This window comes from Neopsephotus bourkii, unplaced genomic scaffold, assembly GCF_033783945.1.
Source record: "Neopsephotus bourkii isolate Nb327-2 ecotype Australia unplaced genomic scaffold, CSIRO-AGI_Nbou_v1 NB_768, whole genome shotgun sequence".
NCBI classification, from domain to species: Eukaryota; Metazoa; Chordata; class Aves; order Psittaciformes; family Psittacidae; genus Neopsephotus; species Neopsephotus bourkii.
In genome coordinates, this window is record NW_026901264.1 from 1223409 (window position 1) to 1250255 (window position 26847).

At 38.7% G+C, this 26847-nt stretch overlaps 1 protein-coding gene across 2 annotated transcripts; it reads right to left on the reverse strand.

The window, feature by feature from the left end:
• Positions 1-26668, reverse strand: TPCN2 (two pore segment channel 2). 2 transcript variants are annotated; one of them, XM_061355016.1, is made up of 25 exons: positions 26450-26668; positions 24277-24338; positions 22947-23023; positions 22308-22485; positions 21605-21721; positions 19699-19805; positions 18747-18819; positions 15719-15818; positions 15359-15424; positions 14890-14954; positions 11945-12042; positions 11543-11624; positions 10118-10204; positions 9014-9133; positions 8660-8719; positions 8446-8574; positions 7767-7816; positions 6060-6159; positions 5787-5858; positions 3921-3994; positions 3520-3610; positions 3315-3397; positions 2151-2232; positions 1166-1251; positions 1-449 (listed from the first exon to the last, which is right to left on the reverse strand). In XM_061355016.1, the coding sequence occupies exons 1-25, from the start codon at positions 26547-26549 to the stop codon at positions 371-373; spliced, it is 2238 nt and encodes a 745-aa protein (XP_061211000.1). In that variant the 5' UTR covers positions 26550-26668; the 3' UTR covers positions 1-370. The 2 variants fall into 2 exon arrangements, with proteins under 2 accessions (XP_061211000.1, XP_061210998.1); XM_061355014.1 differs by lacking the exon at positions 26450-26668 and adding an exon at positions 25245-25734.
• Positions 26669-26847: the final 179 nt, after the last annotated feature.

A 26847-nucleotide genomic window follows, 5' to 3' on the forward strand; every position in this document is an offset into this window, starting at 1 on the left:
TCAGTGGTTACAAAGTTCATGTTTTAAAGTGCATAGTCATTTTAAACACACTTTCCCTTCTTCCTTAAATAAAAAATAAAATGTTCGGATATCAACAGCTTATAAAAATAACAGCTGCAAAACTCCGCTAAAATCACAACTTAAAATCAAATCCAATCAGCAAGATTCAGATCTTTCACATAAAAAAAAAAAAAAAAAAGAGATGAACCAGAAATAAAACCCTCTTTCTGCAGTGAATTGCCAAGCCAAACCTCACATGCTGTCCTACAAGCCTCTCTCCTAACAGCACCTCCCAGAAAATCCATTCAGTTTCTTCCAGCTGACAACCTCAAGAAAACGGAGGTCTAAATACGTCAGTCCTTCCCAGAAGTCACCTACACAACTGCAGGTGTGGATGCTGGTGCAGTTTTTCCATTAGCTCTTCCTCTGTGGGTTCTTCCAAAACATCTCTACAAGAAAATGCATGAGTTGTTAGGGGCAGCAAAGCAAACTTCTCAGCATTTATTTTTGCAATGCACATACTGAGATGTAACATGGGCTTGTTTCAAGAATGAAACAACTAATTAAAGTTACAATAAGTTGATGCTCCCTGAAGATGCATCTCCTTGCATCTTTCCTTTGTGATCCATCCTTCACAGATGTGTCATGGAAACCAACAGCTGTTTTCCCATAAGAAGCAGGGAAGCAATTTCCTGCACACAGTACAACACAACTGAAGGTCAGGAGATGTGTTTTCCTGAAGAAACTCCCAAATGAGAACATGCTCCAAATGCTACTATTGAATATCCAATGTGCACCAGAAGTTCCATTTATGCAGGATCATCAAGTATCAACTCCTCACCCACAATTTCCTACTAAGCCAACAATGTGCATCATTTTGCTCATCTTCCCTTTTCTTCTCCCTCCCAGCACAGTTGCCCCCATCCCCCCCAATACCTCTTCTCCCAGCATGCTATGGACAAAAACCATATGAAGGTTAGGTGACCAAATCAGCTGAAGCCAGACTAAAGTACTTATTGTACTTTTTGAAACTAACAGATGACACAGTTTGCTTCAGAGGGAGAAAATAGAAGACAAGCCTTTTACCCTCTTGCAACCGGCCCACTCTCTTTAAAACAGATGAACATCAAACACCAGACTGATTATCAAGCCCACGTCAACTCACCTGAACATGAGATCAACTGTCCTCTGGTATTCAATGTCTGAAAGAGGCTCTCGATGACAGTGACGGTCCCACTTGTGAATAAAGTTCTGAAGTGTAAAAGGAATAGGGGGGAAAAGAAATTAAGGCTACTTCTGGTGACATCAGAACAGCGGTTCTATCAGGTCAGTATGTTTGTGGGTAAAGCTTGGGACGGAATGAAGTTTGACTTTAAATGCAGAGTGTCAGAGAAGTGATTTATTCAGGCATATTTTTGGGCTGCTTTAGTAGAGCCTCTTGTTCAAGAATGAGATCACTTTCTCTTCACACACTGGAAGAACAGCAGAGCAAAAATAGCCCTGCTGCCTTCTACTCCTAGCAAGGACTGCCTCTCCAGGAAAACTGTGTGAACTACACACATGAGTTCACCTGCTTGGAATTTTTTCTTCTTATAAAAATCTGACCATACATAAACATACTCCTAAGTCCAGACATCACAACTTAAACTCAGCTTCTGGTTTTGTCATGTTCTCTTATCCACTTTGAACTACTCTAACAAATCAACACCTAGGGAGCAGACAGACAGCTGAGGCAAAGAAAGGGAGAAAATCAGTGACATCCTACTCTCCTGCTACGGAATGCTGCATCTTGGCTATTACAGCAAACTTAGGGAACAGCCCTGCAGAAGGAAGCAGGTAGAAGACTTCATGAGGTTAGCTTCCACCTAGAACTGAAAGTCTTTTCTGAAACACTTATGGGCAAGACTAAGGCTCCACATGAGACTCATGCCTAAGTTACTGTCTAAATATTTGCCACTCTGACTACAGTAGTAAATTTTATTTCTCAATGCAGACAAGAGCATCTTCAACAGAAATGTGCGTAAGTCTTAAGGTGGGGTGAAGTGCCCTCTACAGGTACTTTCCGAAAAAGTTGTCTGGGTTCTTTTCATTCCCCACACAAATCAGAACCTGTCTTTAGTATCTAATACCAAATAAACACATTTCCTTACCTCTAGAAGTAAAGCTACAAAGAGATTAACCCAGATCACAGAAGAGATCAACCACCAGGCTACAAAATAGATTTTTGCCCACCTGAAATAAAGTAAAGTAGGCAGTAAACAACCTCAGCCCAAAAACAATCAAACAGAGCCATGAAAACACATTTTTCCTTGAAATATAATGCATAATGAATCTTAATGTCTAAGAAGGTCTGGTACAGAAAATTAAAGTCTTTGCCTTTCATTAAAGTTAGCCAAAGAGACTCGTTTCCCCCATTTAACATACCTAACTGAAGTCTGAAGGGACAGAAAAGCAACTCTAGTAGAAACTGTACTGGATCACAGCAAAAGATCCATCTGGGCTAGTATCCTCTGAGAGTGGTCAAAGCAGAAGTGCAGGAAAGAGTGCAAAATCATGGCCAGATACCTAAGATGCTACTCCCTAAGTGCTCTCCCAGTCTCCAGCCATTTGCAGTTCAGAGATTTCTTGACCTAGAGGTAGTTTCCACTAACTGCAGATCCCAATGGATTTCTCTTTCACATCCTGTGCAGTTTTCACCAGACCACGTTTAACCATTTATCACACACAAGATGTAAATAAGCACTCCACAACTTCACTATATGCTGGGTTAACCAGCCAAGGACCACTGGAACAACCCAGAGACTAGCCCAGTCCTTTCAAACATTCCCATAAAATAAATACAAATGAAATACATGTCCAAGGTTTTAACTCTACAAAAGATTGTTCATCCACAGGGAAAATATAGTATCAGCCCAAAATGAATTACAGTGATTTGCTAATATCTCACCTCCGTGAGATTGACTCTACAGAGAGCACCACCTACCCAACATGTTGCAAGTTTATAACCCACTTAAGTCATCCACTACCATTTTTTGGAACAAGATGACTCCCAAGCAAGTTTCCAGTCCCTTCTATACGTGACAAAGCATTTCATGGCATCCAACAAGTACCAGACCAACCATCAAGTTGCCCAAGTTAAAGAACAGCCATGAAGTATTAACTTAATTTCCTGTATACCTGAATTGATGCAAAAGAAAGGTAAGCAGCACCCCTCTTCACAGATGTAGGAACTGTGCTATGTGTATAATACTTGTTCAATTACTTTATAAGCTGGATTTATAGAGGACTTCTTTAGTATCATTCCTGCTACTTACGGACTTGAGTATCTTGAAAACGCTTCCAGAAAGACTTGCCAGTTGTTCACCACCATCACATCCCAGAGGGTCACTACTGCTGCCTAAATAACACAAGTAAAACAGGCGTTGGGTGGCTATATTACACATCTAAAGCTCAAAACATGAGGGGAAGGGATAAGCAGAGAGGGGAAAAGCGACAGATTCCACTGATGATCAGACGCACAGCAAAGTCATCAAAGTTGTTTGGCCAATATTCCAGCTGTTCGTAGGTCCCACACTGCAGAGTCCCATTATCATATGTTGTATTGATGGCACTGTAAGAGAATTACAGGATGATGTGAGCATAGCTTTCTACGTATTAGACCTTAACACCAAGATTCTTCCGAGAAGGGAAATAGTTCAAATATTTAAGCTACAGAAGGGTACAATTTCAAGCTACATATAAGCATTCCTGTAATTTCAATACAGCAAGAAGAAACAGAAGGAGTAACAGCTAAAAAGTCTATGTAATTTAACATTAAAAGAAGGGTGACTCCAAGCCAAAAACCAACAAAACCAACCACAAGCAACAACTGAGAGATACTGAGCTGCAGATCTGCTGAAAAAACAGAGTGGTGATGTTACCTGATATTTCCAAAGGGAACAACAGCACCTTTGAATAGCATTATACCAGATATAGCAAATGCATAGAAAACCACCTGGAAGAAATATAAGTAGGTATTAGATTTGAGTATTTCTGTCACTAAGTAACAATGCAGTTAATATGGAAATCACATGAACACCACAGTCCAAGGAACTTCATGAACAAACAATGCCTGAAGGTCTTGAAGTAAAAATACTTCTCAACGTCTGTATTAAACTGTTTGTTCTTCTTTTTAATATCCTATTTAACTTTCAGCTGTTAAAACACATTAGATCAATTTACTCTATTTTAATTTCCTGTGTCTCAGAATGATGATATTTAGCTTTTAACACTGCAGAATAATGACTTAAAAAACAAAACCGGTACCTGTATTCCTTAGGACTAATCTAAATATCTGAGGAGCTTCCTGCTAGATCCAGTAAAAATATGCTTCAACTAAACTTAACCAAAAACAAAACTAAGTATTTAAATTTACATCAGCAACTTCTTCAACACATTTCTGTATTTTGCTACAAAACAGACCCAAGTGGGAAATCTGAGCACAAAAGAGGAACAGCCCTGACCTATGAACCACAGCACTTTGAACAGTCAGTTAAGTTGAAGCTGACATTCCACAGCCTGCCAGAAGATGGGGTATCTGGCTTGGCAGTAATAAAGGTAATTTTATTCTTTGAAAAAGATTATTTAACACACTCACTGCTTCAGAAACTAGCTGATCAGTGACCTTCTCAGCACATGTTTCAGGCTAACCTTATGAAAGATGCTTTGAATCAGCAAGTAATGGAGTCAGACTTCACTTCAGTATAAGCTCAGTGACAGCCTCCACATAGCCTCAAGTAAAAGCAATTTTACTTTAAATTAATGGAAGTGTCAGATCTGCCTCATGATTGGTGCAAAACTACAATTCACACTCCCAGCACTAAGGATAACTAGAAGCAGACATTTAAACAACGTCATAAGCTTTGTGTCTTACATACATGTATAAGGACACCTCATTGAAACATGCATATTTCCTAAAAATAAAATCAAGCCTATTACTACAGCTTCCTGCCATCTTTCTAGAATGCAATTTAAGGCCCCTCCCCTACAAAAAAGCAGACATTACTAGTGACAAAACCAGCTACTCTGGGTAAATTGCATGCTAAGTATACAGACTAGAACAACTTTTTAGACAATACTAACACAAGGCAAATCCTTGGTCTCCAACCATTACCTCAAATTAAGATATCCTAAAAAACCCTACAAGCAACAGAAAAACTACCCAGGAACTTCTTTGCTCTACCGGGAAGACATCATCACAAAGCCAGAAACTCAGGAGTTGGGAAACGGAGAATTTTTGTAGTGGACATGTCCTGATCCACCCTTTAATCACACATCTACACATATTCTACACACCAAAAACAGGATGGCAGAGGCTTTTAAAAATCATGTCCAAACATGCCATCTCAGGACCTTCTCAACTGAAAAGACTGGTAAAGCTGTTTTGCTATTTAATATAACATAATCAAGCCAGAGTAAGGAAAACTAGGCTACTTTTCACACTGGATGAATTTTTATTTGAAACTAGAGTATCCAGCCTGAGGCAGACACTCTGAGGAAGTTCCAATCTATTTTTTAAAGGCACTCCTAAAGTAAACTCATAATTCAGGTACTATCACTGTGCGCAGCCCATAACAAAACAGTAGTTTGTTTGGGCTTTGCAAGTCCTGGAGAAGGACTGGTTGGTTAAGGTGCAATATGACCATTCACGGTTATTGTCAATGAACTTTGTTTGCTTTGGTGATGACATACCCTTCTTACACTGCTAACTATAAGAAAGGAAATTACAACCTTGCATCATGACTTACCACAAGAATTCCTGCAAAGGCTCTCAAGTTTTTTACCAGATCCAGCAACGTAGTTACAACCAAAGCCATGAACTAAAACAAAACAGAATTTTATATGCAAGACAGGGAAAACTAAGTTTGTGAGGTGCTGTGTAGCAGGGTCTGGAGCAGTAGCTAGAGCCGAGTTATAATCCCACTCAGGTGCAAGAGATTGTTATTTTATTTCAAAAGGTTTTAACACATTTACAATTTGACCCACAAAGAAGTGAGAAGCGCGGAGGGATAAACACACACCTTCATATTAGGAATAATCCGTAAGAACCTGAACACAATTAACATGTTCACCAATCGCACCATATCCCACAGGGACAATAAACCCATGAACTCGGGTCTCCTAGGAAAGACAGAAGAAAATAACAAATCAGAGAAACAGCTCATGACAGAAAGACACAGTAAAATCTGCTCATGCAGGTAACTTTAAACTCCCCACAACTTTTGGTTAATTTACTCAGCAGTAATCTCAGCTACAGTAAACTCTAATAATTGATGAAGAGGTCCATTTAGCCTGGGCTCTTAAATATGCATACAGCGCTCTTTAAAGGGCATGTTTGTCCTAAAATACTTGCATAAGTGGTCTTCCTTCTGCTGGGAGGTGCAAGGACCAAAGGGGGTCCTTTCAGAAAACAAAACAATACAAAGATATTGCTATAGTGAGATACTTCAGGAGCCTGCACAAAGATGTGAATTAATCCTTCAGGATATGCCTGGCTGAAGTTAGAAGTACTAATTAGAAGGCTGTTTTGACAGCCTTCTTCCACATATTCATATTCCACAGGTGATACGCATACACTTCAAATGTCAGCCTGAGTTTTAACAGACTTTTACATTGGCATGCTGGATGCTTCTTTGCTGGAACGGTGGGGGATGGAAGATGTTAATGAAAAAGTTCCTTCATAACACAGATGCTAAATCATGATTTGTAGCATTAGTATCTTCAACTCTAATAATGGAGGAAATTAATTAAGACAACATGACGTAGAACACATTCTAGAATACAGTCACATATTAGTCCTGTCCTGAAGATGTTAACCTACAGACCAAGCAATTACCACCAGCACATACCACAAGCAGCATTAGGACTTGGAATGACTCATCTGGGTTGTTATCTGTTGGCAGCCACTGACACAAAAAACTATCAAGTACTACTGGTGCTTCAAGGTACTATTATAGAGCAAACAAGTGTCTACAACAGAATCAAAGGGCAAAAATCAAACCCAAATATAAACAACCAAAAGTTAGGTCAACAGTTAATGCCATTAGACTGTTAGCAGCTAATATCCAAGATTCAGGAAATCTTCCCGAAGCCCTTTGCTTTCTTCTTTCATTGTGGTGGCAGTTGTCAAGTTTTAAGAGGCAAAACTGATTTTTATGCTTGTGTTAACACAAGCAATACAGGATAGGTATCCAAGAACTGTCTGAACATAAGAAAAACCAAACTATAACTCCTAGCTATTGTATTATAAATGGTTTAAGTACATGGGAATTTTTCTTCTAAATTTTACAGCACAAAATTCAGACTTCAAGGGGTTTCACCAGCTGTTCAGGAAGTCGCAACTGACCTTATGGGCAATCCGGTAGTGAAACATACTAGGTTAGCTGGTTGTGTATACTGTACCAAATTCCCACTCCTGCACCTTCAGTAAGCATAGGTCTGCTAACACTTCATTTTACATCAGACTGCAAGTAATACAAATGTATCCTTCTCAGAACACCTAAAGAGAACTCTAAATTTCTTTTTTAAAAATTTATAAATTTTTTTCACTCATCCATACTGCATGGCCACCAGCAACTACAATAATGAGAAATTCTCCTAGGTTTGGTAAATTACTGCCTGCACTGACAATCGTAGTGTCATGACATGAGTGCGTATGAACTTGTGTGTATATTCCCCTGACCCAACCCAGACAACACGCAAAGTGCAACAGTTCAGAGATTACATACCAACCAGGATGAGGAAATCCATATACAGCAAAAGTTGCAACTTCCAAAATCTTTATTTAGGAAAGAAAAAAAGGCAAAACCTTAAATTATATTTCTGAGTTTCAAAAGGCGCATAAGTTCCTTGACAAGAAATACCTTCAAGAGCTTTAAGCAACTAAATTCACCCACTCTGAAGCACTGAAGTCATATTTGACTAAGTATTTACCAAATTAATACAACCCACACACATCATCCAACAGTGACACATAAGAGGACATAGAGTGCATTAGATTCACCATGACTTTGGCCATCCGCCATATGGGTTTCAGGTTTTTACAAAATAACAAGAACAACAATAAGATAAAGAAGAATTTGGGGGGGGTTAATTCAAAAAGTAAAGTGATTTTTAGCTATGTAGCAGAATTCCTTATGTAATTACTCCAAGAGCTGAATTTTTCTAAACAACATTTAAAAGGTTGCTTATAGGAAAGCTCACCTTTTCCATGAATGTAAGAAAAGCCTACCTCCAGAAAGGAGACCTTAAGAGAAACAAATGTTCAAGCCATTGCAAACCACAACACTGTCTTATGATGCTTAGCTTAGCATATTAGTGTTGAAGCAAAAGCAAACCCATAGTTCCTGCAGCTCCTAATCATCCTAGTCAATAAATACAGGAATACAGAAGTCAAAAAGAACTTACCAGCAAAATCACAGTCAGAAGACCATCAAATCTATTGCTTGGGTAGGACAAGTATCTTTTTAAGCCCATTGCTAGGTTTTTTAGCAACATTTCCAGCAGATAGTACAGGATAAAGAAGCAGTTGATAGCCTTCACCCCAAAAAATAAAAATAAGAATTAGAATTACTGACACCTCAGGGAACAGAACTAACTGTAGGAAAATGCTGCATCTTACCCCCAGAAAGAAGTCATCTCTTTTGGATGGCTGCTTATCTGCATCCATCACCAAGACCACCTAAACCAACAAGAAACATTTTATGAAACCACTCTTCTACTTCTGTAGATTTTTAAATACAAGAACAGTTTTTCATGCTTTGCAGAAATCTTTTTAATATGTATTTTTTGTATATTTTTTTAACTGCAGGTATTCTCTTCTTAGACTTGGGCATAACCAAAGCATGACAAACATGGACATTTGATACAAAAAGTGGTATTAAACTAGAGACTGGAGAACAACTGAAGTTTGTAGCAGGGAAAAAATTAACAAGCAAACAACCCCCCTCCCCCACATAGACACCCTTTTACTTACACAGATAGAAACAATGTTTGCAAGGGCTACAACATTCCCCAAATACCCAAAGTAGGGATGGCCAAAGGCAAACTGCATTTTCTGCATAAATTGTGATTGGTACTCCGGACTGGGAGGATGCTGGAAAAGAACACAAAGATTTGCTAAGGCACAAAGCATAAGCATTTTAGTGATATTATTAATAATGCAGGAAACACACATCTCCTCTCAGAGTTAAGAAACAGACATTTTCAAAGCAAAACTTAAAACCCACAGGCTAATTTTGACATTTTAGCACAAAGATGTTTTCAACCTGTCGCTATGAGCAGCAAGAGATCATTTCTGATTAGCAAGTGGATTGACTGTTATAGTATAATACAAGATAATGGCAAAGAAGGGAGATAATCCAACCTCTCTCCAATGCCCCAAGCATCTGAACTGAACACCAAGCTACTAATTGCAAAATTCCTACCCTATTTCTCAACATTTTATCTATATTAAAAGATTCAGAAGTCTTAGTTATATAGCAGAGAACATTTCCTAACCCTTGAAAAGTCTGATTATTCTTTTTCTTTCTTTCCCCAAGTGGATAATGCATTCTGTGCATCTTCATCTGAACACTTAGAGAACCCGCATTTCACTTTTCAATCAAGGACCAGAGGAAAGACTTCGCCTGAGTATATTTAAGTGTTACCCTGCAAAGACTAATATATAGCAGAGATGCATTGCTTTAATATAGGAGTGTCACAACAAGACAAATTCCTCACATTTCACCAAAACAAGTTTACTACAGAGGTATTCATTTCTCCACAAGGCTTTTCAGAAAAGCTATGACATAAGGTCTAAATCCTATCCCCCATTTCCTTGTAATGAATCTTCCCAACATAAACAACCATGCTTTTTGTACATTTAACACTACCTGGCAAGCACAGTCTAATGCTGTAAAAGCCCCCAAAGCAATGCTGCTTGTGACTATAACAACAATCCATGAGCAACTTCAAAAATCAGTAAGTTCAGAAAGTTGTGAAGTTTGCTTATATGCTTTATAGCAGAACACAATCACTTATTTTTGTGCAAGACCATACCGAACTTATGACACTTTGTAAATGATTGTCAGATACATACTTGCTTAATGGCGTCTTTGTCTAGTTCTTCAAAGAGCTTCTGAAACTGGGCAGCTGACAGCTGGTCACAGGAGCATGTTTTGAGCAGCTTCATGGGAAAGAGAAACATTCAAATCAACAACTGCAATAGATGCATCTTCAAAGAGTGCCAACACTCTCAGACCATCTTAAAAGCCCAGGAATAGATATATAATAAAACCTACACCAGGTATTAGAGTGAGCTTCTGTACTTATTTGCTTTAACACAAAACTGCCACATGATGGGATTTTTCTCACCATTTCTATTTTCCCTCTCCAGGATCACATGCTGGTTAAGAAGGAGCATGCTCTTTTGATGTACTTGAACTTTTAGTGCCATCTAGTATTGCCATTATGTTATGATCCAAACAATTAAGATACTATGTCAATTATCACTGTTCTGCCGAAATTACTACCTGAAAGGATGGAGTTATTTCACACACCAACATGATAAACAATTCCACAACATGCTAAATACTAACTACAACTGTAGCACACACAACAATTAAAAAAACTGAAAAAACACACAAGCTACAAGAAGGAAAACTAAAACCTGGATTTGTGTAACTAACGCCATGGACAGCTAAGGATAATTACAGTGCAGAGGCAGTATTTTCATGCAACTCTGCTTATACATCCCCTACCCCAGTCAACAACCATCAGAAAAAAATACATGTGTACCTCTTCCAACCTTCACATTAGAGGCAGACAACTGCTTATGCTGTAACTGTCAGCCTGGAATTGCCACCTCCTTTTGGCAGAAGATCTTACAATATGGACTTCAAAGGACTCGCAATGTTGCTCTCAAAAAGCAACATCACTTTCAGATACTTTTTCTGAAACCACACCAATAATCTCAGCATTTCTTGATAGAGCCAAGTAATTTCTCTAGTCCCTGCAAATCATGGCATGAACTGCAATGTTGATTAAGTTTTCAGTTAAGCAAAACCAACCCCTCTGTACCCTGATACAAATATTAATACCTAGAGAGAACAGCACAGCTAAAATCCAATGAAAAAAAGATGTTTTCAGATGGTAGAGGGAAGCTTCTAAAGACAGCAGTTCTAGAGTACAGTGAGAAATGCCTCACTTAGAAAGTAAAGCAAACAAAAAAATAGCCAAAACAAGAGTTTTCATTACTCTATACCTCTCTACAGGTGAATGCATTCCTCATCACACCAATCAAAGTAGCAGCAGACTTTAAGTGAAATCACTGCCTGGACACTGGTTTTGTTCTGAGAACAAACACTGAGATGGCCCTCTGTTCACACTTAAAGTAGCATTAATGAAACAGAGCTGAAAGCTCCTACATCAAACGGTGTGATTAAGGAAACTTCAGTTTCTACAGCTGTCTCATCATAGGGTTTGCTAGCCACCAATATAAAGGCTAAGAAAATACAGTTCTTACTCTCATGATGGCTTGCTTGCAGCGAGAATCCATTTCAACTTTCTGCAGCACTTGTAGTAAGGCCCCAGTGCCAACATGCAACCTATTGAAAATAAAATAGAACGGCCCAAGGAACAGGTAACTGTCTTGACGGCAAGAACAGCTGTTCCAAATGCATTCCTGCTGCCTCTTTTTTTTTTTAAAAAAAGCAGATAAAATTAGAAATAAAAAGGAAACAGACCCCATAGGAGTCATAAACAGTGAGTTATAAACATCCAGTTAAAGAAAAAAAAATGAGAGATAAGCAAATTGACATTTTTCCAAGACAGGATTTTCAGTAATTATACTAAATAAGATGATAAAAAAAAAAAAAATCTGCTCTTTTCTCTTAGGTAATCTACTGTTTCAACATTCTCCACTTACTGTTGTGCATTAGTAGGAGTCTCTCTGAGGGAAGAAAGCACTTCAAATGCAGCCCGGATTCCCAGTCGTCTCCTGAAGAGGGAGGACTGAACTGATTTCTGGACAGTCAAAACACCAGGGGAGACAACTTACTCACACTTGTTTAAAGGAAACCCAACTAGGTGATGTAAGTAAGACCAGTAAATTATTTGCCCAGCTCTTTGGCAGAACCTACTGCAAGCCTCAGAAAAAGCCATATCTGTTCAACCAGAGTAATTTTTCAGGTAGGAAAAATATTGGGGTTTTTTTACCCTGCTGCTAAAGTCCCCATCATCAGCCACTAGATCGAGCTGTCTAAAGATGAGGTCCAACCAGACAGAAACTCCACAGTTTAAAAGGAATACCATAAAGAGTCATGGGCTGAAATCAGCAAAGTCCACTCCTATCCTTAAGAAGAACTTAAGGAATATCAGGGCTACCCAGCCCCTCATGCAGTGCTCTTATGGTCAGAAAATATACCGATCCTCTAGATGTACGATTAGAGATTGGAACAGGAGACCTAGGCCTCACTCCCCTCAAGAACTCCCTGTACAAGAAGGAAGGAAGCAAGCAAACAAGTTTCTGGAGGTCAAGTAAACATCCAGGTCATGGTTTATTTTTAATTCTGGATTGACATGCCAGTTCTCCAACTTCAGCTTCTTGCCAAGCAAAAAGAGAGCCAGAGCCACAGTTTTTCATGCTGCTTTCCCTCCCCTTCCCCCCACCCCCAACCTTAACTGCTTTCTTAAGTCAGATTATTGCATACTCTCACAAGGGAAAGCAAAAAACTGACACAGATTTTTCTTAGAAGAAACCAAGAAGGAAGAAAGGTAGGAATTCCTCTTTGCATGTATTAAACATCCTTTTCCCACAAGAAGGCGGAAGCAATTCCTTTTCTGTTATACTCCTTTAGGCTCACTATCCAACAAGAATTACATTCTGTCTGTAGCTCTACCAAAGCAGCTATTATTTCACTTTCACCCCCAGTCCCTCAACTCCACTCCTCTGAAGGACTGAATGATCTATATGAGTATTTAGGTAAGGAGAAGGAACTATAAGACTATATATAAGTAGAAGGGAGAAGAAGTAATGAAGGAACTGTAAAACCATACGTAAACAATGGGAGATGATACCCAAAGTCAAAGGTACAGTTTCCCCTGCCACTAAACCTGAAGGAAACTATATACATAAGAAAAGACCAGTTGGAACATACACAACGAGGAACCACTGTTCATTCCAAGCTACAGAGACTGATCCCTATACTGGCACAAAGGGAAAAAATCTTAACCTACAGCCCAGAGGTTTAGCTGTCAGATTCCAATGCTTTTGCATAGCATTACCCTGACTCAGATTTACCAAACACATTGCTGCTGAGTTGTGAAGTCTTCTAAAATATGCAAGAGGAAAGTAAAAAATAGAGGTGGAATTGAAACTGCTGAAAAACTCAAGAAGGAAAAAAAAAAAAAATCGCCATGGAAGTTACAAAGCTTAAAGAAAACTCTCAAACACTTTGAAGGTAACACCACAGAGAGTCTTGGCCTGTTCCAAGGAGCAAGAGACCAACCCTTTTGACTGATGACTGCCTGACCAAAGATTCAGTTGTGTGCTGTGAGCATGATGAACATTAATACTTAGCCTAGCACTGTGTTCTTTCTACTAACCTACCATGTGTGTTAACTGCTAAGTAGCTGCAATGTGCCTTGGATGTTCTGTATTCATTGCTGGAAATAAACCCAGTTCTGGAGATCTCCAAATGCACCCATGCAGCCAGTCAGTTACTTCTTTTTGGAATAGCTATAGGAAAGTCACAAATTTAACCTCCTGCATGAAGTACATTTTATTGGAAGTAACTGAAATGATCTTTAATTTGACTTACTTTGTCCCTGCTTTCCAAAATATTCTTACCTCAGCTCATTAAAATTCCTCCCAGATTGTTCAACTGCACTACCTTGTATAGAAACAAAAGCAATTAACACTATTTCCTGCTAAGGGAATCCAGACTGCACTCCCAGCTGGAAAATATACAACTCATGTACATAATACAACAAAACACACTGCACAGCTTGTTAGCAAAGGAAAAAGAACTTTTAGTGATGAGTTTAATTGTCGCCACAGATTGCACACTCCTTGAACAACATGCAGAAGTACACTCAGTCAGCTTCTACTTCTCAAATATAAATACCTGAGTCAAGAGGTACACTACACTTCAGATTCAGTGCACAAAATGGGGGGAATCATGAATGATCAGGCACCTTCCAGAATCACATTAAAGTATTACATGAATAACTGGCATTGCATGGACAGTAACCACAGGTTCCTTTTATTTAACACTGAATACTACCAAGAATATCTACTATCTCTACTGGCAACTACTCTGGTACAAGTTAACCACAAGGCCCAACTCAAGTCCATCTTTCAGTAGCAGCAGACTGCCTTAATCATTCTAACATTACATCCGCCCACCATAGTAAGGATGAAGTGAAAAATACCAAATGCAAATAAGTTTTAGTCAGCAATTCTGTTATATTGAAGGTTCCTAATGCCATGCTACTCAGACAAAATAAGTGTCAGGGTTTGCAACAATAGCTATTTAAATAGTACAGCAGGTTTTGTTCCCAGAGGCCAAGTTTAAGTTCCTTGTTCACTTGTCCTTGTTCAATTTTCTAATAGTTTGGGGTATAACCCCTCTATAATATTCAAAGTATATGGAAGTATACAAGCAGGTAATTTTGTCATGGAAGGGGTATCAAGCCACAGCAGCATATAAGGGAAAAAGTATCTACATCAAAGATTCTTTAGTATCTTAAAACTGTATCTACAATCAGGGTGGGCATACTGCTTTAAAACACAGTTGAAACTTTTAATACTCAGGGCTTCACAGTTTAAAGGTTATGGTAGAACAGAGAAATTAGGAATGCTTTACTCACCAGAAGGTAACCTCGAAACTGGTTGTATATTATTGCTGTAAGCAAGTTCATTAAAAATAAGTTGCCTATTGGAGAAAAAGAGGCAATAACAATCATAAAAATATACTGAAACGTCTTTTAAAAACAGATACGTACATTGCAAGTCAGATGTAAAACTGAAAAAGGATTAGTTTTCTTCTGTTTGGTTTCCAAAATGTTTTTCATGTCTGAATATGATGTAATGTATCCATTCCCCTATCACCTGCTGCTGACAAAACCCCAAACCAAAGTACCTTCCATGAAAGTTATTTTACAAGCCACTACGCAGTAACTGGAGACACTACACACACACACACCCACACACAAAAAAAAAAAAGAAAAAAAAAAGGAGAATTTTACGATTAAACTTTCCTAGCAAACACTGTAGCTGGCATGCACAAGTGTCAAAGTTAAAGTGCATTTAAATGACTGAGGGCAGGAGGCAGCTTACCCAATACAGTGAAAAGTATGAAGAAGATTGAATATGCTCGATTCTTAGAATATGCAGGAATCATCACTGTAGAATTAACAAAAAAAATATTTAATCCTTAAGATAAAAACTAGATATCTCTATCAATTTTTGGCAATTGGTAGAAGCTGTTATATAGCTCCACTTTAGAGATGCATATAAAATTACACCAAAGGGAAGGCAAGAAACAAGTTACTAAAGGCATGAAAAATGTCTACATAACCTTCCTCTAGCTCTGCTAAGAACTATCAGCTGAAAGAATGGTTACAGTAGTCTGAAGATAACCTTACTCTATTATTCTTTGAAAAGAGATATAAAAGCTACTTCTGAAAGACTGCTCACCATCAGGATTATTTGCAGTAGTCAGCAGGACCAGCAGGGATGTCAGTGAATCTGGCAAATTCCGGAAATACCCCACCCACTCCTTATCCTGCTGGCCATCCTAGTCAAAGAGATGGAGGAACACCAAAGAATCGCTCAGATTGTCTTACCAAGGAAGGGAAAAAGAAATTTTAAATATATCAATCAATGTCTTCCGAAACACAATCACATCTACCCCATGAAAAAAAGCATGAGAAAAGCATAAAAATTAGGACAATGTGTAGGAATACAGTGCAATCACTTCACTTACTAACAGCCATTAAAGAACATAAGGAAGAACAGCAAGCCAAGCCAGACACAGGAAGCTCAATATAGAAATTATGTCTAGCTAGCACCTCAGACACTGGAAGAACAGCAATGCCACAAACAATACAGAAATCTGAAGCCACCCCTGATATAAAAAGCATCACCTCTTAGCCTGCAAGAGATATTAGTCTGTTGGAGATACAAGGACTCCCTAAACATGATTTTAAAAATGTAATTTAAAAATATAATCACATATTAATTCAGTCCCAACTTACATTATAAAATTAGCATAGAGTAGAAGCTGCCCTACAGCACGCTATAGATAGAAACCTAGTCAACCCTGAAATGTATACTCCAGGACTACACTCCAGGACTTGTCCAGAAGTATAATACAGTTTGAGGACAATATTAAAATAGATTTTGTCTATACTGAAGAACAGAAACAAAACAGCTTCCTCAGTAACGAAGAGCTGCCTCAACAACTACCATGCTACAAAGTAATCTTGCCTTTACATTAGAAGCAACTCTCAAACACCTACAGCCCTACTAGCACACTCACTGAGGAAGAAATGTGTCTCTCACTTCACCTTTGACTTCCAAATAGGAAACTTAACATCCTCTGCATTAGTTACTTGCACAAATGTTACTACCACTACTCAGAACAAAGTTTTTTCCCTTTCTTCGGTTATGCCCTTACATACCCAGGGGGTTTTGTTTAATTGAAGTAAGATCTACACAGAACACAGCCAGACAAGTTTTAGGACTCTCTTCAATAACATACTTGAAGGTGTACTTAAAAGAAGGAGTGCAAGGATAGTCCTCATCTTATTTTAGATGAAATAAATATTTACACAAGTAGGATTACACAATATAAGGCAATATGTTATAACTAGAATTAGAGCACATTTCAGGAGCTCTTGGTCAGCAAGAAAACACGGAACTGTTCTGTTTTCAAGAGAATAAAGATTCAAAATGCTATGTACACTATCAATAAAAAGATCACACAGCACTTAAACTCCTTCATGGAGGAGGGGAGAAGCAGTGCTATAGCACCCAAAAATTATTTCCAAATACTTTGGTGACTAAGGTGGTTCTGTGGCTCAGTGATAGCATCATCTGATATGCTGAAGCTCATATTTTATCATAATTTTCATCAAAAACCCACCAGGAGGCTAATCTTGGATCATTCACTTATTTATTTTTTCCTCCCAAGTTCAAGCAGAGACAGCTAAAAAAGATGCAGCGTGCAAACAATACAAACATTAATCATGCAGCACAGAACAAACAGCCTTTGAATCTGCTGCAGTGACAAAAAAATGTACCTCTAGAGGACATACACAAGCCAATGAAAAATCTATGGGCATGAATTTTACTACTAAATTTTCAGAACTTGCTTCCAGTGTTTTGCCTTGTTAGGTACTATTAGTTTGTAATGGTATTAGACTAGCAAGTCAAAAAAGTAAAGAGACTGCCCTCCAATTTGTTATTGTTCACCCAGATGTACACAAAATTGACTGGTTCAGGTGTACAAGTCATATTCTCATCTGCTGCAAATGCTCATAACTGATATTAGATGTGACATACAAAGATCAAACAAAGATCCAGTCTACAACTAAACAAAAGGGGAAAAATAAAGCTGTGCTTTAAATTCAGAACTTCTTTAACATGGAAATTCAAGGAATTTGCCTATCACAGAGGAAACTAGGGGCAGGCTCAAGTGCAAACTGCAGTAAGAATGAAGGTGCAAAACTGAGGTTAAGGAGAGGGCTAATATTATTGAGAGAAATGTGTGACTAATCTTTGTGCCCAGAGGAACACATTTATTGGAAGGCCTTAAAAAAAGTAAGGACAAAAAAAGATCTGCATGATATATTAACACACAGGAAGATTAGGAGAGAGGCAACATACCAGAAACACTGGGACACAAAAGTGATTTTAACCACAAAATTTCAAATTTGCTTTCTGGCAGCAGAAAGAGGGGAGGGGAAAATAAACAAAAAACACAGAGGAAAACACAGAAAGACCAGAAAACCTACCAAGGCATGGCCAGGGATAGCAGTATTGGATGATAAAAGAAAACACAGAAGAAACTAACCTTAGCAAAAAGCTAGATAAATGAGTGATAACATAAACAAAAAAGTGACAAGATGAAATGCTTTGGATACACAACAGCATAGAAGTTTTCAACAAAAGCAGAGAAAGTAACCCAAAGGATTAAAATGGAGAATCGTACAAGGAAGCCTCTTGTATAAACAGATTTTCAATTTCTTACCCATGATACTGGCATCAATACCAGTAAAATGCAGGACCATAAAGACGTGAACCACATTTTAGCAATGAACCATCTGATTTCACCCTGAGCAGCAGAGCTAGACTAATAAAATAATATGCAACAACCTACAGCAAGAGTGAAATATTTCACCTATGGTGTAGGAAGTAGCATTATCACTTCAGAAGCACAACATGGAAAATAAATTCTTCACTAAAAGACAGAGATTCTAACACTATTTTGAGGGGCCTTCTAATGCACACTTACAGAAACAACACTCTACATGAATACTATGCGCACCTTAAATCCCTTCAATTGGACTTCAAACTCATCTAAGTTTGACAAGTAACATGACCTTCTCAGGGGAAACAGGTTTCACTAGTTTCATTATAAAACTAGACATGCAGCAGCTAAGTGAGTAAAGAACAAAAAGACAACATTGAGATGTATTAAAGCATAAATATCATTGGTTACCTTTGTTCGAGCAAACAGCAGCATGGCAAACATGGCAAAGAGAGACAGATGAACAGCTAGAAGAAGAACAACACTGTTGGAAAGAAAACATATCATATGTATTAATGCCAACTTGATCTTAATCTTAATATCCTTTGCTAAAAGTGCAAAAGGATGCTCTGCAGAGAAAACCAGGGGTAGTTTCAGGAAGCTATATGGAGATAAATGAAGATGACCTGAGTTTTGATTCAAAGTAAGAATCATACTTGCTCAGGACTCCTCAGCATGAGCTTAGACAGTTGTGAGGTCAATGAGATTTGTTTCTCAAGATCAGGACTACACTTACACACCCCAATCAAAATACAACCTGGCTTGCATACACCTTTTATGCTCCTGGGATTTGTTAGTTAAAAAGTAATAGGCATGGACAGCAAGTCTTATGAGCTGCACACATACATGACCCATGTCACAGGAAGAGATCTCTTTCAAAAAGCATCATGCTGTCTTTAGTTAAGAACACATCTGTTGCTAAAACCATTTAGAAATTAAAAAGATGAAGTAAAGCACTTTGAAAATATAAAGAAAGAGATCTTCTTGTCTGGCACTCATGACTGGAAGACACGTCTGTCTACCCATACCTTCAAGAGGCCTTCTCAGAAAACACAGCATAGACCTTTACTCAGATGATGCCTCATCTGATGCCCTTACAAAAGGGCTGTAAATACACAGATTTAAAAAAAAACCCTCTCAATTAGCATCAAAAAAATCTTATCTGTCATATACAGAGTCACATCACATGCATTCTAGAAAATTTTACATATTAAAGGAATCAAAAAGTCAACACAACCTCCATCCACTGCTACGTATCTCACCAGCCACTTAGCTGGGCAGTCAAGAAAGAAGCTCATACACCAGAATTCTGAGGGTTACTACATGCTTGCTGGGAAAGAAGGTCTTCTAGACCGTTACCTACCTCCCCATTTCAGGCAATGTGCTGTTGATACTTTTTAATGTTTTCTTCATCATAGAAGAATTCTGAAGCAGAAAGAAAGGCCGTAGAATTCTTCTTATTCTCACATTCTGCAAAAGCCAGCAGATCAGACATGGAGTTCCCATTAAGACTAGCACCACAAATCTTTTTAATATAAATCTGTTGAAAACCACTGAGACACATATCAAAAAAAATAGCAGTTTAACGTAAAAAGGTTATGCTCAGAAGCTCAAACTGTCACATTGTGATCACAAAACTCACAAAAGATTTTCTATCTATGGGTGCCTCATTAAAGAGTAAGAGACTGCTTTTAAAAAAGCACAGTGACATTTCAATAGCCTCATCAGGCCACTAGTTATAAACTAACTTTACTGCTCGGTAGACATAAGCAGCTCAAGAGAGGACATTTTCAGATCTTCTGCCAAGGTCCACTCCAAGAAGGGAACAGGCAAGCTCCTTTCAATAATAACAGATTCCCATTCTGAAAATAAGTGCTTGATAACAATTTTCAGACTTTTTTTTTTTTTTTGCAACTTTTTACAATTAAAGGGCCTGCTTATTACTCAGCAATTTCTCTCTCTGGCAAGACTCAAACAGGTGATTGACTTTATCTTCCTTAACATGCACTAAAGCAATTAAGCTCTTTGATTCTTGCATCCAAGGCACTTGCCAGCCTTCAAGAGGTTTCTGTAACTTATCAGCTACTTCAAGGATTTCAGCATCCTGCATTGACCATCAGCCTTCTCAGTAACAGCAAAGAAGAGTCACTTTCTTCCTTGGTATTCCCTTGTTCATGCATTGCAGCAGCTAAACTGCTCCTTCTGCCACTGTTGTGTATGGAAGGCTCCTGGTCAAACAACTTGTTCACTACAATACCTAAAGATTTTACAATCATTTCTTTCCAAATCACATTCTCCATGTTGTAATTAACCTCTTTCAGCTGTATTATATTTATTTGGCTTGAACATCAAAAGAACATATGTATTTTTCTTATAGTTAGATGCTTATAAGCTTAACTGACATATTCTTTCAGCATTTTAAGATCATCTCTTCGAAACTACATCACAACCTTGTCAGCAGTATCCAGTGGTCAACTATGGCCATTGAAGTATGCACAATTACACACTGAGTTACTAATAGTAGCAACTTTATCCAACCTAACCCTGGCTAATACAGACAATTATTTGAAATAGGTTTGAAAGTTACCTGAAGCCAACAGATTATGGCTTTGACACAAGAACTTAGTCAAGCAGCAAAAATTAGGATTCCTGCCTCACTTCCCAGCATTTTTACCATATTAGTATTTTCTTCATTATGACTGTAAGTGAACAACTAATTTTATGCAGATTTATGTCATAGCAAAGACCACCAACTGGGAGATTGCATTATTCCATAAAAGAGGGCACTTAAAGAACAGCTTCACAAAACGGACATTCCTCTCAGGACACAAATGTTTCGAAGACAACATAAGCTCATCTTAGGAAACAGTTGTTAAACTGTACAATTATCTTTTACTTATATGTCACTACATAGACTCTGCCACTGAATCAAGTTAAGAACATAATTCTCCAAATGTACAATAAAATCAGTGCTATGCAACCAGAGTTCTCTCTATAGCCTGACTGTTGACAGGTTATAGCAGCAAAGCTTTATTTTAGCAAAGAACTCACATCTTCTATTAAGAATCAAACAGAATCCCTTGAGAAGCTACATTACACCAAACGTTTTCTATGGGTCAGTGTATTTTCCAGCTATCAAAATCCAAAAATGAACCATCTTGCCCTCCTCCTTTAATTCTCCAATAAACCACCACCAGTTTACAGGTTGCTTTTCTCTGCCATTCTCCACAATGAAGCTGCTGCTTGTTTCTGCAGAAAGAAGCTCTTACCTCTGTGCAGAAAAAACTCAGCGAAACTATCCAGTCAGCAAGGGAAATAATTAATGTCAGTATATACGCCATTAGCCATTTATTTTTCCAAAATTCTGCCCATCCAATTAAGTAACTCTGAGAAGGGAAAAAACAAAAAGCCAACTTACTTTAATAATAAATTCCAATACCCTAAAAAGTAAGCACCGATTGTTTTTCAAGTATTTGTAGTTTTACATCAGTGCTCATAAAGAAGTCCCCAAAATGCAAAGCAAAATACACTGATCAGAGATATTTTCTACAAGAACTAAATAAAGGTCAGTAGAAGTGAGAAGTGTACACTGGCCATGCAAGAGGAATCCCCTGAATGTAAGAAAAATGTCCATTTCATAAGCATAAAATAGATTTTCCAGAAATAAGTATCCAAATAAAGGTTCCATTTCTGACTTTTCATTAAGTTTAAATGAGCTAGCATATATTTGATTATTATATACACCAATTTTTATAACCTAATAAAAGCAGCTGAGGCAAAATCACTACTATTAGCAAAATTTCACTTTTTCCACACAGAGGTTTATATTTCATCATGAAAATCCAAGATTAGGATAACACTTCTAAGGCATTTCCTGAAATATAAAACGGAGAAAAGCCACATTGCCTACACCTACTGATCTGCCCAGTATGTCTGGCATTTCATTCAACACCATATGAATGTGATGCTCACCTTCACAGATACATCAGCTGTGAATACAAGAAAGCAAAGGAGCTCAATGCTTTCCGTTAGGCCACATGGAGGATTCCACGCAGGAAGGCGGTATCGTACATCCGATGTGACAGTAAGCGAAGAAGGGTTTTCAATGAAAGCCAAAGCCAGGATTATAGTGATGGTTAAACTCAAAATCCTATATGGATAGAGATGAAACACAACCCTCCAGAATGAGTCAAAACAAAAACGAAATACTTACAGTAAAGCAATTTTCTTACAAGTAAACCAAGCTTTATAATACCACATTTAACACAAATGGGTTTGGCAACAATGCCACAGTTGCTTAGAATAACTGCTGACCACCAAACAGAAAAAGATACTTGGAAAACTCTAACACACAGCCCTGTAAATCATGCCAACAGTCCATTCATGCACCAGCCCTGTTTGAAAGAGCCATCTACATGATCACACTTTAATTTGTTGCTTTCCACTTCTATCATGTTCACATATAATCAATCCACTTGATTCCTATTGTTAAGTTCTTAGAAGGATAAAAGCACAGCTATCTAATTAATTATCAACAATGAAAGATGAAGAATATTTTTTTATTAAGACTTACTCCTAAACAAAAAAGCAAAAAGAATACCAAGCTCTTACCACTGGCAAGTTCTCGAATAATACCATCGATAAAGCCACAGGGATCTGGAGTCCACACGGTGATTTATAGATCGATACTGAAAGAAAAACAAAAGGGATAATTCAGACATTATATTCAGTCAGAACCAAAGACAAAGATAAGGTTACCAAAATAAACCAAATACTAATCAACAAATATCAAGTCTTAAGATAATTCCAGTTTCACGATAAGATAAATTATTGCATAAGTTATTAAAGTATCAGTCACCAATTACAATAGCTGTACTCTACATGCATGGACTGAGATAATATTGTGTGCTCAGATAATCAAACTGTGTGACAGTCATCTGAGAGAGCCATTACCAACAGTACAAATAACAGCATCTGTAACAATTCAGTGCCTAGTCTAGTTACTCACCAAAACAGCCCACCTATTTAATTCACCTTTCTAGCATTCATTCCATTCATGGATCTTTTTTCTTTTGTCTTTCTTTTCCAAAAAGCCATAGGATGCAAAATAATTCTGAATATTATAGACCACAATCTATATCTTTCAATAAAATGTGCTTTAAGTTCAAGCAAGTACCTGTGATTCTTCAGAATGGGCCCTTCCTCTGTGACTGCTCCTTGACCACTGTTACCCTGCCTCTGCTAATAAAAATCCACTTACAAAAAGGGGTCGTGCACTTTAAATGTATCTGATCCACAGAAATCTCCCAACCAAAAGTAGCAAGAGAACTCATGAACTGCACTCCAGCATTCCCACTGCTTACAACTAGTAACTGGGAGATAACAGCATCTAGGAATCTGCACTAAAGGCCAGTAGAGACAGAGAGAGAAAAGAGACTTCCAAAGACACGAAGTTCAGCTGAAGCAAAAGAGTTCAAGCTTAGTGCCTGAAGCTAGCCTTAAACTTGATCACTTCTTAGCAAGTAATCAGATTTAGAAGCAAATTCCAGAGTCTGCTCAGCTTGTTCTAGCAGTAAGGCCAGTCACTCTCAAAAAAGTATAAAGAATAAAAAAAAAAAAAAAACCACAAAAAAAAAAACCCACAACTACCCAAACAAAAACCAAACAACCAAAACAAAAAACCGCCCCATAAAAATCATCTCTTTTTTACAACCTTGAAGAGAAGACACTATCTGTTTTATTATGTGGACAAACATGTTTTTCTCAGTCAAAAGTTCACTGAAATTTGCATACCACAGGAATCCTGAATTCTGATTCTGCTTTGTACATCAAGAGGACGTGAAATGTTGGTTGCCTGAACAGACAGACTCAAAAACTAGCAGAATGTGTGACAAGTAGCCAGCATGGGAGGCGTAATAGCCAGGAAACAAGTTATATTTACCTGTATTGCATCTTCAATGAATACTACAGCTTGGTTTATATAAAGGTCATTATCACCAGTACCTGAAAAGTTAAAAAGAAGTAAAAATCATTTGGGAGTTTGGATAAAGCTGACAGCTTGCTTATTAGTTAATATAAGCTCACAACCATGGCTCTCATGACAAATGACACTGTGCAAAAAGTAGAGACACAGCTCCTGCCACTGTGCTCCAACAGCAGCACCCTTCATTAATTAAAATAATCATCACCATGCATGTTTCTGTGTTTTGTGAAAAGGTTCTCTCTTATGCTTAGCTTAAGGAACTTAGGCAACTAGATTACATGAGTAGTTAAATAGCTGTCACAAGACTGGAATATTTCTATACAGAGACAAGTCCTAAGTAACAGGCATTATAATAGAGCTTCAACCAAAATGTTCCTTAACAAAGCATACAGCAAACTGAAGCTGGAAAAATCAAGACAACAGTATTCTAGGCATTTTTACTTCTGTTTAATAAAGGTACTGAGGTTTACACTGATCTCATTCTCTCCAAAAGCAATACAAATCTCCAGTCACTTGAGAATAAAATTAAGTCCTCTTTCAATTTGTCCTGATGATTATTATTAATGTATCAAACAGATCAAGACATGCAAAGGAGTGAAAGTACACAAAGTGAAATAAAATTATCACCAAGTTAGTTACTATACAATGTTTCGAAGCCCATTACTAGGAAGTCTGCATGAAGAATAAAGGACAATGATTTGTGTTCACTTAAGGACCTTTGAATAACTAATCTATTAATGAAGCCAACAAGAGAGACAAAGGCAGCTAAGCCCCAAATGCAAAGGAAAAAGAAAAAAAAAAAGGTGAAGGAGTGGGAAGAGAGAAAGCTGAGGGAGATAGAGATATGAAAATAAGTGCTACTGTAACCTTCCCACAGAGGGGAAGAGTCCTGAAGGGACCATCTTCTCCCAGCAGACAGCAATCACAGACGGGATACAATGAGACAGAATCAGTCCCAGTGCCAACACAATGTTCTCCAGACACCAAGCAACACCAGAAACACCACTGATCTGCATCCCAGATGGTTTTATCTTCCACATGATTCAGCGGCATCAGTTTTCCACAAAGACTGCAAACAGTTTTTAAATGTCACCTTTTATCAGAGCATGAGCAACAACAGTTTTGTACCAATTCTGATATGAATCACAGTGCAAAAAAGACTAAGCATAAACAGGAGACAAGCTAGGCTCATGCAGTGAAGATCTTATCTTTTCTGAGACATGACACATCAGTGAGATGAAAAACAAACTTGTTTGAATGAACAGTAGTTAAAGGAATTGCAAAACCAGCAAAAGGTTTAGGTTCTGAGAGCACACAGAAAGCCTGGAATTCATCCCAACAATTCTGAAAGGGCAGAATCTAAGCAGCTGTTCTTAACACAAAACAGGGAAATTACCAAGAAATGTTCACTTGAAAAATTTCATTAAAAAGTAAAAACTAACAACAACAAAAAAAACCCATCCCAGAAAACAAAACCACACATTCTCAAGGCATGCTACCAATAACATCCAATTTATCTTGCAACTCTTAGTCAGAGCAAGTGACACTTAGTCACAGTGATGAATGAAGTACTGCTCGGCTTGGATGTGCAGGATCTACCAGAAATTCCACACCAGTTTTGACACCGCAACAGAAAGAAATGGTTCACTTCAGTTACACGATACCCTGAAAACAGAGAAGCCGAGGTGTCGAACGATCCTTTCCTGAAGTAACTGAGAAATCAAACCTCCAACATTTACGGAGTTAGAGAAAAAACTTGTCAGAAACTTGAAACAAACAACAGCAACAAAAAAACAAACAAACCAAACCTGATGAAATGAAAAACAAGTAAGAATAATAATCACCGTGAAGCCGAATCGGCACAAGGTTTGCACCTGAGGTCAGCCAGTCGGGTCTGCCGTAGCCGGTCCCTTAGCACAGCCCCAGACAAAACCGGAGGGAGCCCCACGCCGAGACCCGACACCCCGCGGGGTTCCCCTTCGGCGACCGCCCCCCTTCCCGCGGAGAGCAAGCTCCGAAGGAAGGGCAACCTCAGCGGCGCCACCCGCCTCAGGCGCCGGCTCCCTCAGCACCTTACACGCAGCTCGCGGGCCCCCGGGCACGCCGCCACCGCGCTCCCCGCGGCACTCACCGTCCTCGGCGGCAGTGGGGGCGCCGGTCCGCCAGAACCCCCGGCCCGCTCGCCAGCTCCGTGGCGGCAACAGCGGCTCCGCCTCAGTGCCGGCCTCCATCGCCAACACTTACCGCGCTACGCCCGTGCCACCGCCGGGATGGGAGCGCACCGCCTGCCGCACGTGACCGGCTGCCGGGAGAGGGCGGGAACGGGGCTCCTCCCGCCCAGCGACCAGGCCCACTCCGGCGCCGGACGGGGGCGGGCAGTAAGTCTGTGGTACAAAGTGCATTTTCTTCCTCTGAACTGAGGAGAGGAGACCCCGGGCGTCGTCTACCGTGTGAAAAAAAAACATCTCTCGTGAGGAACTGGAGATTTTTTACCTCACGGCAGCTGTAAATCAGTGTCCTCGGCTGGGC